The sequence below is a fragment of the Phragmites australis genome, chromosome 7, assembly GCF_958298935.1.
Source record: "Phragmites australis chromosome 7, lpPhrAust1.1, whole genome shotgun sequence".
Classification (NCBI taxonomy): domain Eukaryota; kingdom Viridiplantae; phylum Streptophyta; class Magnoliopsida; order Poales; family Poaceae; genus Phragmites; species Phragmites australis.
The window spans coordinates 29,703,869-29,715,554 of NC_084927.1; the positions used below are offsets into that span (position 1 = coordinate 29,703,869).

The following is an 11,686-nucleotide window of genomic DNA, read 5'->3' on the forward strand; positions in this document are numbered from 1 at the left end:
TCAAGTATAGAAAGCAGCAGAAGAGGAGCAACGCGATCAGCAGCAGCGGCAGTTTAATACTTCGAGAGCACTCACTTTCATACCGGTTAGTTATTAGATTACCTATTTAATACTTAGGTTAGTAATAGTATTTAGAGTAATTAGCTTATTTGGTTAGTCTGTTTCGAAGTAGATTAGTTCTTTCAGAAGTAGATTGTGATTGTTTAATCCGTTCGATTACATTTATTTAATTATATTAGTTTATTTAATTAGACTACTTAGATTATACAAATTAGATTATTTAATTACATTATTATATTACTTAGATTATTTAATTAGAGTACTTAGTTTATTTAATTAGAGTACTTAGGTTATACAAATTGGATTATTTAATTACGTTATTAGATTACTTAGATTATTTAATTAGAGTACTTAGTTTATTTAATTAGAGTACTTAGGTTATACAAATTAGATTATTTAATTACGTTATTAGATTATGTAATTAGAGTACTTACTTTATTTAATTAGAGTACTTAGATTATTCTCATTAGATTATTTAATTACGTTATTACTTAGATTATTTAATTAGGGTACTTAGTTTATTTAATTAGAGTACTGAGATTATACAAATTAGATTATTTAATTACGTTATTATATTACTTAGATTATTTAATAAGAGTACTTAGATTATACAAATTAGATTATTTAATTACGTTATTATATTACTTAGGTTATTTAATTAGAGTACTTAGTTTATTTAATTAGAGTACTTAGGTTATACAAATTGGATTATTTAATTACGTTATTAGATTACTTAGATTATTTAATTAGAGTACTTAGTTTATTTAATTAGAGTACTTAGGTTATACAAATTAGATTATTTAATTACGTTATTAGATTATGTAATTAGAGTACTTACTTTATTTAATTAGAGTACTTAGATTATTCTCATTAGATTATTTAATTACGTTATTACTTAGATTATTTAATTAGGGTACTTAGTTTATTTAATTATAGTACTGAGATTATACAAATTAGATTATTTAATTACGTTATTATATTACTTAGATTATTTAATAAGAGTACTTAGATTATACAAATTAGATTATTTAATTACGTTATTATATTACTTAGGTTATTTAATTAGAGTACTTAGTTTATTTAATTAGAGTACTTAGGTTATACAAATTAGATTATTTAATTACGTTATTAGATTATTTAATTAGAGTACTTACTTTATTTAATTAGAGTACTTAGATTATTCTCATTAGATTATTTAATTACGTTATTACTTAGATTATTTAATTAGGGTACTTAGTTTATTTAATTAGAGTACTGAGATTATACAAATTAGATTATTTAATTACATTATTATATTACTTAGATTATTTAATAAGAGTACTTACTTTATTTAAATAGAGTACTTAGATTATTCTAATCTGTTGTTCACCTATTTGTTGAACCATGAAGCCTTAAATCATTATCATGGCTCATGGTGGTCTTCCCGAGCTTCTTCAGCAGCGGTACGACGAGAACCATAGGGGAAGGATGATATTCACGGGACAACAGGTACCACGTTTATATGTGCTATTTCATTGGTACGAGAATTTTGAACTAACGCTGTACATGTATTGGATAACTCATGCAGTTGGGTCCGTTACGAGCCCGGAGTGTGCACAAGATTAAGGAGTTGGACCCTCGATTCCACGAGCCACTCGCACGGGCGGGACTACTACCTTTCGCTCTCATGATGGCCGGAGCTCCCATGGAGGTCGGTGGTAGGACACCTCTCCCGGCAATTGATGAGGCACTGCTCACAGGTCTCGTCGACCGTTGGCGTCCTGAGACACACACTTTTCACTTTCCTTTTGGTGAGATGGCAGTAACACTGCGGGACGTGGCCATGCTGACCGGGCTGCCAATAAGGGGTGCCCCGTTAATAGTTTCGCGACCCGCAAGGGAGCAGTGGAAGGGTTATGTTGCAGATAGGTAATTATTTGTTATGTAATGCATTTAAAATATTACAGTGCTATTAAAGCGTCATTGACCATCTGCATCTTATAGGTTTGGTGTGCAATACGACGGGAAGGATGCTGGCCTCTCCATGTCCTGGGTTCATGGGCTGACACAGTTCGGTCCATGCCCACTGGATGCGGACGAGAATACACTTATGCAACACTATGAGGTGTACTTATACGTCCTGCTCGGAGGCATCATGTTCTGCAACACGGCAGGCGATTATGTCGTCCCACATATTGTATGGTTAGCAGCCCACCTTGCGTCACATCCTTATGAGCCTACATCTTACAGTTGGGGATCTGCAGTGTTGGCTGCAACCTATAGAGGATTGTGTGATGCAACCCAGCGAACAAAGAGGAAGGCAACCATTACAGGGTGCTTACATCTCTTACAGTTATGGAGTTGGGAGTACCTCCCGATTTCCAGACCTTGGGTGCTCAAGTGCTACTACCCAGTTCACATCTCTGATGGCATTGCAGATGACATAAGGCCAACGATGGGGTATCGGTGGATTCATGCCAGGCTAAGATGGAGTCAGCAGCAAGACCATGGTAACTACTCCAGGGTGATAAGTGACCTGGACATCCTTAGCGCTGATCTAGTGGATTGGGATCCATGGCGTATGGCACGAGTAAAAGAAATTGCAGATGGTGGACTCCTGGCATCCTATTGTAGCCGTGACGCAGACTTATGGTTGACCACATGCTTCTTGTTGTACATGAACTGCGTGGAAGTATATTCTCCAGAACGTGTACAGAGGCAGTTCGGGTACCGACAGGTGGTGCCTGTTCCAGCACCACGAGACGCCGGACGGGCGCACGAGTAAGTGTATTATTGTATGTTGACTTAGTACATTGGTTATCCATGTTAACAAATTATAACTGTTTATGTCACGTACAGGTGGAGCTCAAAGGGGGGCGGAGGCACGCAGGACTGGGCATCCAAGAATGCCGAGTACATACGGAGGTGGACAGAATCAGCTGCGGTGGATGTCATCATTACTGCTGAACAATACGACGAGGCCACGTACTGGGACTACCTTGCTTGGTACCGTCCGCGCACGCGTGCCACCTTACTCAGCGGACCTGTACAGCCGGGCCCCAGACCCTTCCCCGAGGATCGTGCCCGCCTACTTCATGTTGTGGTAAGTGATGCGTTACTTATATTGGTTTTCTTTGAAAAATCTGTGTATTACTGACATGTCCCTCATCTTATACAGACTGAAGAGGCGTATGAGATGCATACGCAAGCGGATCAACCTTTTGGGGAACCAAGCAGGTCATCATCGCAGAGGGATCGTAACCCTCTCCGGGAGTACATGAGGACAAGAGGATCCCGCTTCCTAAACGCTATACGTGGTCTAGGTGGGTGTGCCCCGCAATGGAGGGGGTACGACCAACATGCCATGGACCCGTCTCGTGCCTCCCACAGCAGGCGGTCCTCCCACAGCAGGCGGTCATCCAGTGCTCGTGAGGAACCCGTCCGGTCAGAATCACGACATACATCTTCAGCTTCGACGCGTCATGTCTCATGTTCCGGTGCTGAGGCCGAGGAGTGCACGCAGCCTCCTGCGCCCGAGCAGGTTACGCTGGGTTCACTAGCACCTCCGGCTACGATGACACCTCCGGCTGCAGCATCTACTCATCAGGAGGACGTCGTTGACTACACGCAGCAGACCCCTTGCTGGAGCGACCCTAATGCTTTTGACTGGGGTGCTGCAATGCATGCGACCGCCACCTTCACTGATCTACTCGGCGGACAGTCCTCCCATGATCTCAATGAACCTGGAAGTTCACATTGGTACCAGCATGGCGAGCCTTCGGCACACTGGACTCCATCGGAGCACGTTCTAGGGCCGTCCACACTTCCGCACGAGGATCCTTCGGCATGGTACATGCAGAGCCGAGTAAGCGGGGCGGGATACACGTTCGGTGGGGTTCCCATAGGGCAGGCAGATGATGATGAAGACGACCAAGGGCACGCAAGGCAGGGGCCTGCGCAGGCTGCTGGGATGAGAGCCACACACCCGCCAGACGCTTACACGCCTGGAGATTGTGTGAGGCATCATCGCCGTTGAGTAGCCAGGACAATTTGTCATGACACATGTATTATTGATTTTAATGTCGAGGTCATCCCTATTATGTCTTATTCACTGTATTGTTAATTTAAGAAATTCTCAGTACAGAGGAAACAATAGTAGTTGTAAAGCATAAGTAGCATAGAACCCGGTACAGAGGTTACACATAAAGAGCGAACAACAACAAACATTATCATGTACGATACGCCTAAAGAACATAATATCATGCCTTAAGGGAATAAAATATATAGGGTTACAATAGATGCTTAGGGCGAAGGAAAGTGGCGACGCAAATTAGCGTAAGAATTCCAGGTGCGATGGTCAAAGCTATCCGGGTAAGATGGTTGTCGTCTCCGAGGTGGTTCTGGGAAGTTGTAAAAATGAGTACGAGCAAATCCATCATCATTTTCAGGGTCATCGGTGTCCTCCGGAGATGGAAGCCTCGGAGGGCGGGGTCGTTGTGGCATGAAATCGTCGTCGTCGTCATCATCTTGAGGTTTCTCCGAGGTGGTACCACGTCCTATTTCCCTATCAGTTGTATGGCATCTCGATGTTGTGCGTGAACGTCCTCTTGCAGTGTTCCTAGAACTTTCTCCTGTATTTCTGTTCGAATGTCTAGGCATGGGGGGCATGAAATCGTCATCGTCTTCGTCCTCGTCATTATCTGGATGATTCGTAGAGGTCGCCTCTGTACCCCTTTGATTCGCTGACTGTCGTCGTCTTCTACGCGAACCAGGTATCACACCCCCGCCGAAGAGCATACACATCGTCAAGAAGTGTGAGATTTCTTTGTTGATCAACTGTTCGTCTTCCGGGAAAGCCTGACGCAGAAGAGGACCGTTCGAATAAATGGAAATAAGATAAGTAGGGTGACCAAATGTTTATATGACATACCTGAATATGGGATGCATACTGGTCTGGCGACATTACTATCGTTCTTTGCCTCCTAGAGAAACCTATCACAGAAGGATGGTCGGCCAGTTCGCGGACCCTCAGATACATTTGACGCCGGTGATACAAGAGGGCCCTAAGGTCCTCGGTGGTTACACATTGGAGTGGCGCGGTTAACCTAGAACATATGGGTCTTGCATGCAATTTCGCCACGGCTTGGATTATGTTGTTCTCCTTTAACGGATCATCGTTTCCTTCGCGCACAACCTGTAAGGAGGCATTAAGTGCTATACCGATCGTTGCAGGTGTCCATGGAAAGCCTGTACTAGAGGATCCCGCCATAGATTTCTTGCTCACTGACTACCTACGCTCTGTCTCTGCATCAAAACACGGATCCATGAATATTTAAGAAACACGAAATAAATAAATAAAATTACATTTACAATACAATGGTCACTTCTTGTCTAAAGGGGTACAGTGCAAACCACATAATGCACAATAAGTAGTACAACTAACAGGTGAATAACATTTTACAATACAAAGTCTCTAAGACAGTTCAGTTTGACAGTGGGCTGATAGTTTACTGACGGGTCGGGCAAGTCCTCCTGTCATGTCCAGGTTGTTTGCAAAGTTTGCACCTGCGAAGGTCATCAACAGCATCTGTTTCATCCATGTCACCTTGCAGCCTCGTAGATCTAGGCCTTCCAGGATCTGTGCGTCGTGCTCGTGGATAAGGTACCCACTTAGGGCCCTCGATCGATTTGTAGTTGGTTCCGATGTTAAAGGACCGCATCTTTGGAAGCCATGTGCTCCTCAATGCATCGATCGTGAAGTACGGTGATACGTACTGTGATCCGTCATTGTCACCTATGTCCCTGCAAGCGGCTAAGACATGGGAGCACGGGATATGGTGCAGTTTTGGCTTATTGCATGTGCACTTCACCTCGTTAGGTCCAAGTTGACATTGCTGAACGGTGTCCCCGGCGCTATACCCTGAAGCATACCTACGGCGGCACATGACCTCAAAGTCATTGTTGGCCAAGTCGTAGATCCTAGACCGATGAAAGTGTGCCTTGCTCCTCCTTCTTGATATGATTTGCTCCACCTTAGGTGAAAACCGTGTGCTGCACTTCATAGCAGCATTACCACGGTCTCGAAAGTAGTCCGCCGTTCTGTAGAATGTGAGCTCAATAATGGCACACAACGGGAGGCCCCGTACTCCCTTGAGGACATTGTTGAACGCCTCCGCTATGTTCGTTGTCATGATGGAGTACCTAACATGGGATACAATAATTTTAGAATGGCTATTTGCATAAGAATCGGTACAATATGATCATTACAATTCTATGCGCTAACCTGGCACCATGAGTGTCATGGATAAGGGCCCAACGCTCCGCCGGCTTCCCCGCTATCCACTGGCTAAATGTACCACGTGAACGACTAACGATAGTTTGGCCCCCAACCATTTGCGCCCGCAGTTGATCCTCCCCTGCTTGCTGGTCTGCCATCATCTTGCGAGTGGTCTCATTTAACTCTCTCCATATCTCGTTGAACTTCGCCTGCTGGTTCTGAAGACATAGCCCTTTGAATCTCTTTACAAGCGACTTGCTGCGGTACCTTGTGTACAGGTTCGCGCCCAAGTGTCGCATGCACCATCTTCTCTCCACATCAGGCCATGCAATGGAGCAGTTTGTGCTATCATGCAGCACGTCCAACGCATGCAAAAGACCCTTGTTGCGGTCTGAGATGACGCAAACTCGTTCCCTATTTCCCACGACACGTGTCCTTACCAAGGTGAGGAACCACAGCCAACTATCATTGTTTTCACTCTCAACCATTGCAAAGGCGAGAGGAATGATCTGATTATTTGCATCCGCCGCCATTGCTGTCATAAGGGTACCATGGAACTTGCCGCTTAGAAATGTGGCATCCACGCATACAACCGGCCTACAATGCCTGAATGCTTCGATGCATTGTCCAAAGGACCAGAATAACCTAATGAGGTATCGGTCAGTGGTGCTATATGACCCATCATCTAGCCTGATCGGCTCATCCGCTATGGCCCATTGAGTCCCTGGATTCGTCATGGCAATCTTCTGCAGCAGTCTCGGAGCATTGTTGTATGACTCTTCGAAGCTTCCAAACAGCATCTTCAACGCCTTCTGCTTCGCTCGCCACGCGGTGTGGTAATTGATAAGCATGCCAGTCTTAGTGTGCACCTCCCCCATAATCGATTTTGGCGACAAACAAATTTCTGTGCCAATAAGCGTGATGAGGAGTTGGGCTACGAACCTCGCATCAACGGCGTGGCTCACATTCCTAATAGCCTCTTCGCTGCATGTATGTGGGGTGTGTCTACTAATCACAAAATAGTTCTCATATTTCGGCTGATGTGCTCGTACGAAGTAAGGGCAATTCGGGTGCTTCGTACACCTGACCTCATACTCCGTAGGGTTAGACCCGGCGCACTTGTGGTCCCTTCTTGTTATTACAGCATAGTTGCTAATAAAGTGGATGACCTCCCCTCTGTTACGAAACTGTTGCCCGACCTGAATGTCGCTATTCTGGTATCCCCAGTTAGATAAGGTGTTATACTCAACGACGACACACTCCAGGAGCCCAGTACCACGAAAGTACTGGATCGCCGGGACCGGGTCATCATTGTCTGCAGCTTCTTCATCCTCGCTACCACCGTCTTCATTATCCATGCATCCTGCATCGACCTCACCAGGGTCCACTCTACCTCCCTCTCTACTGGAACTGCCCTCCCCGACATGCCCTCCATCCTCTTCATGCATCACCTCCTGGCTTGAGCCTTCCACAGTGGTCACTGCATCACCTTGCACCAGTCGTGACACTATGTTTACGTACACCGCCATATCAAAGTTCTCCTCCAATGCCTTGCATGAGTACAAAGCCCATGCGTTGTTCCTACTCATCTCGAACAACGTATGGACAATGACCGAGCTATTTGGAACAAGCCGCGGCCGTACACCCTCTAAGACAACAGTATGGGACTGTTGGTTCACACGCAAAAGGCGCATAATATGTGATTTCAGGCCATCTAGATCAATAGGTACCTCAACCGAACTCTCTATGTGCTGGCAGTTCTGAATTGTTACAAGTCTCCCGTGCAAAACTGTGGGACGTTCTCCATAATAAATATGGAAAATCATACCGTATCTTCTAAATAAATATACATGTAATAAATAATAAGTACAAAAATAATACTAATTAAATAGTGCAATATACAACTAATATGCATCTTTGTTGCTACTGGACACTATCTTCTACGGTTCTACCAAACCTAAGTAATTAAACTAATTAATCAAGTTAATTGATTAATTATATTACTTTAATAAAACTAATTACCTAGATTAAATCACGTAAATTCATGTTACTATATTAAGTAAAGAATCTAATCACACTTACTAATAAAACTTATATAACCCAACTAAATCATTAATTTAAATACTCTAATTTACCAAAATAATATAATTAATCAAATGTACTTGAATGAATTTAACAATATACTGACGAAATGACTAATACACTTCTGAATGAACTAAGAAAAAACTAATTATAATTACTAATTAACTACGTAATTATATTACTTTAATAAAACTAATTACCTAGATTAGATCCCGTAAATTCATGTTACTATATTAAGTAAAGAATCTAATCACACTTACTAATAAAAATTATATAACCCAACTAAATCATTAATTTAAATACTCTAATTTACCAAAATAATATAATTAATCAAATGTACTTGAATGAATTTAACAATATACTGACGAAATGATTAATATACTTCTGAACGAACTAAGAAAAATCTAATTATAATTACTAATTAACTACGTAATCTAAAAACTTACCTTAAGGAAATTGAGCGCGGCTGCTGCTCGCGTTGATCCTCTCCGGCTGCCCCCTCTGCTCGAGCTGCTCTCCTAGCGTTGCTCCGTTGCTGCTCTCTTTTCTTCTCCCTTCTCTCCTTTGCTGCTCTCTTCTCTTCTCCCTTCTCTCCTTTGCTGCTCTCTTCTCTTCTCCCTTCTCTCTTCTGCGAGCCAGGGCTTTTATTAAGCGCAAAAGCAGCATCCCGCTGGCACGCACACACCGAAAGCATCGACAGGACGTGGAAGTGACATGCTGTACTGAATTCGGCAACTGAGGTGCCGAATACGGCACTGTGGGCCGTATTCGGCACCTCAGTTGCCGAATACAGCAGAGTACAGGGTGTATTCGGCAACTGAGGTGCCGAATACGGCCCACAGTGCCGTATTCGGCACCTCAGTTGCCGAATACGGTGTTTTCGGATTTTCAGTTTCCGAAAATCAAATTTCGGTATTTGAGATACCGAATACGAGTGCTAGATTTGCAAATACGTCGACATATTGTCTATTTTCACAAATACGGTCGCGTATGTTGTCTAAATTTCCAAATTCGCCGCAGTTGAGCCATGGATGATGGATGGATGTACCGTGCCATCAGCCAAGGACAAGTACAGCTAAAAAACGTGTGCGAATCTCGGGTACTGGTCTTAGCCGAACAGCGACGTTGGATGCTTACTGTTTAGGATTAAATTATAAACTAATAGCCTAAATCATAAAATTACAAGAATAAATATCTATCGATATATGGAGTGACATGTCGATACTTCATGCCGATATTCTATGTGGCAATGGATCCAGAGACCTATTGATACTCCGTATACCAATAAGTCATATATCCTGCATACGATGTTTTTAAAAAAATTATAACTTTTTTATATGATCTGAATAAAGTTTATATTTATATGAAAATTGTGCCTGGTATAAGATCTATAATTTTATAGATTGAATATTTTTCTATTTAAATTTATTTAAATACCTAAAAAATATTATAAATTTAAATATAAAAAACTAGATCTAGAACTTCTAACCATCTTTTGAGCTCCTAAACATATGCAAATGGAAAAGTATTAAATTGTAAAGTTATAGATCTAGTCGATATGTATAATTTTCATATAAAAATTATTTTTTAATATCATCTGCGGACACAGACCTATCATATATAGTCGGCACTCCACGTACCGGCAAATATCTATTCTTATAATTTTCTAATTTTAACTATTATTTTTATAATTTCTAAGAAAATAATATTATCAAAAAAATCCTGGATAAGGATGAACCATCGTGGGGGCGGCTGGCTGCCGATGGCCGGCGGCACTCTGGGTCTATGCCGGTATTATTAGCAGGCCAAAGCGCGGCCAATAATTGGAGGCGCAGTGCAGACACAGCGGCAACTGGCATGCATGGCAAAAGGCTTCTCCTTCCTTTTGACCCTACAAATCCAATCCAATTCCAATGACCCTACACAGGCTAGAGAATGCACGATTGGGGTGGGACAAACTGAAGGTAAGACCCGTGCAATGCATGGTCACCGTCGTCTTGTACCGACCGCCGCCGCCTGCTGGACGGAAAGGGGTGTGTGATTTGAGTTGTCCCTCGTCCATGTCGGTAGGCTAGGTGCAGCTTTTGCTTTGCTTGCGGCCACACAACTCGATCAACAGTAAGTAGCCTAATCTCCAGTTGAAAATGCGCCTTCGACTGAACTGCTATGATCAAAACTGAAAATGCAATATTACATGTTCTTATATAAGTACGGTCTATCTTAATCATCTATTTATTCTACTAATACTTATTTATCTATTAATTTTTTCATCTATCTATATTTTTTCACCTACCCTTTCAACACAAATATCAATATAAATGAACAATTCAAATAAACCATATATCTGCATAACCTAATGAAATTTCCGGGTTCGGACCAAAACCAGTCCATGCGTCTGTTGCCTCTATCACCTGTTGCTTGCTTCATTTAAAAGCTCTTGCCATGGGCAAAATGCCTGCTTCAACCATGGCAATCTTTAACGCACCTGCGTTTTCCACTGTCATTTACTCATTTTTTTTCTTGCGTCGTCGATCCACCAACCGTACGGACGCTGAATATTAAGCAGGCTCTGTTCCCCCTTTTTTTTGTTCCCTCGTGCGAACGGGAACTGATCGGCCTTGACAAACTTTACACCATCAGTTCGTCAGGAATAAAGATATCGCACACGCAACACAGACCGAGCAAGGTCGCCCGGGTGACTTGGCCAACAACGATCCTGCTGCTGCTATTTGACATTGTCACTGTCCGTAGCTAATATAAGCCGCAGACTTTCAGAGAACTACCATAATTCTCCACGGCAACAACTTAATTTGTGATGCAGAACCGCTAGGAGACAAGGCTTGCCCTAGCTACTATTAACTATTAGCACATTCTCTTAGCCTAACACCTTCGGCACCAGCTGGGGATAGCTGTAACATGTTCGTTTTAGTATTTAAAAAATAATAAAAATACACTCCTATTTAAAAAATTCTAATTATTAAACCAACAAACAAATCAAGGAAATATATATATACACACAGGTATGTATATATTAAATAATATTATTTTAGCTAAGTATTCCAAATAGTATCAAATTACTCTCTAAATTAATCCTTGCAATAATTGAGCATATGTATTTTAGTTTATTTGTTTTTATGGTTCTTTAGTAGAGTTTTGTATTTGAATGACCCTCAAATTCAAATCTATTTCTTAGATTCAATTCAATGAAATCCAACCAAATTCAAACCTCGCTCAAATCCCGAGGCTACAAGTTCAAATCTTTTTCCTAATTCAAATACCCTTATTTGA

General features: G+C 42.1%; 2 protein-coding genes across 2 annotated transcripts; one reads left to right on the forward strand and one right to left on the reverse strand.

The window, feature by feature from the left end:
- The first annotated feature begins 1,394 nt into the window (after positions 1-1,394).
- Positions 1,395-4,075, forward strand: LOC133925562 (protein MAIN-LIKE 1-like). Its single transcript, XM_062371446.1, has 5 exons — positions 1,395-1,548; positions 1,628-1,968; positions 2,044-2,820; positions 2,899-3,142; positions 3,218-4,075. Exons 1-5 carry the CDS (start codon positions 1,465-1,467, stop codon positions 4,073-4,075), a joined length of 2,304 nt encoding a protein of 767 aa, XP_062227430.1. The 5' UTR covers positions 1,395-1,464.
- Positions 3,892-5,251, reverse strand: LOC133924644 (uncharacterized). Its single transcript, XM_062370273.1, has 2 exons — positions 4,970-5,251; positions 3,892-4,896 (listed from the first exon to the last, which is right to left on the reverse strand). The coding sequence occupies exons 1-2, from the start codon at positions 5,075-5,077 to the stop codon at positions 4,342-4,344; spliced, it is 663 nt and encodes a 220-aa protein (XP_062226257.1). The 5' UTR covers positions 5,078-5,251; the 3' UTR covers positions 3,892-4,341.
- Between the last annotated feature and the right edge of the window lie 6,435 nt (positions 5,252-11,686).

Excerpts from the sequence above, each read along its gene's own strand:
- LOC133925562 (XM_062371446.1), top strand. The coding sequence starts at position 1,465 with ATGGCTCATGGTGGTCTTCCCGAGCTTCTTCAGCAGCGGTACGACGAG. Across the intron at positions 1,549-1,627 it reads TGATATTCACGGGACAACAG|TTGGGTCCGTTACGAGCCCG; the intron begins GTACCACGTTTA and ends TAACTCATGCAG. Across the intron at positions 2,821-2,898 it reads GACGCCGGACGGGCGCACGA|GTGGAGCTCAAAGGGGGGCG; the intron begins GTAAGTGTATTA and ends TGTCACGTACAG.
- LOC133924644 (XM_062370273.1), bottom strand. The coding sequence starts at position 5,077 with ATGTATCTGAGGGTCCGCGAACTGGCCGACCATCCTTCTGTGATAGGT. Across the intron at positions 4,897-4,969 it reads AGTATGCATCCCATATTCAG|GCTTTCCCGGAAGACGAACA; the intron begins GTATGTCATATA and ends CTTCTGCGTCAG.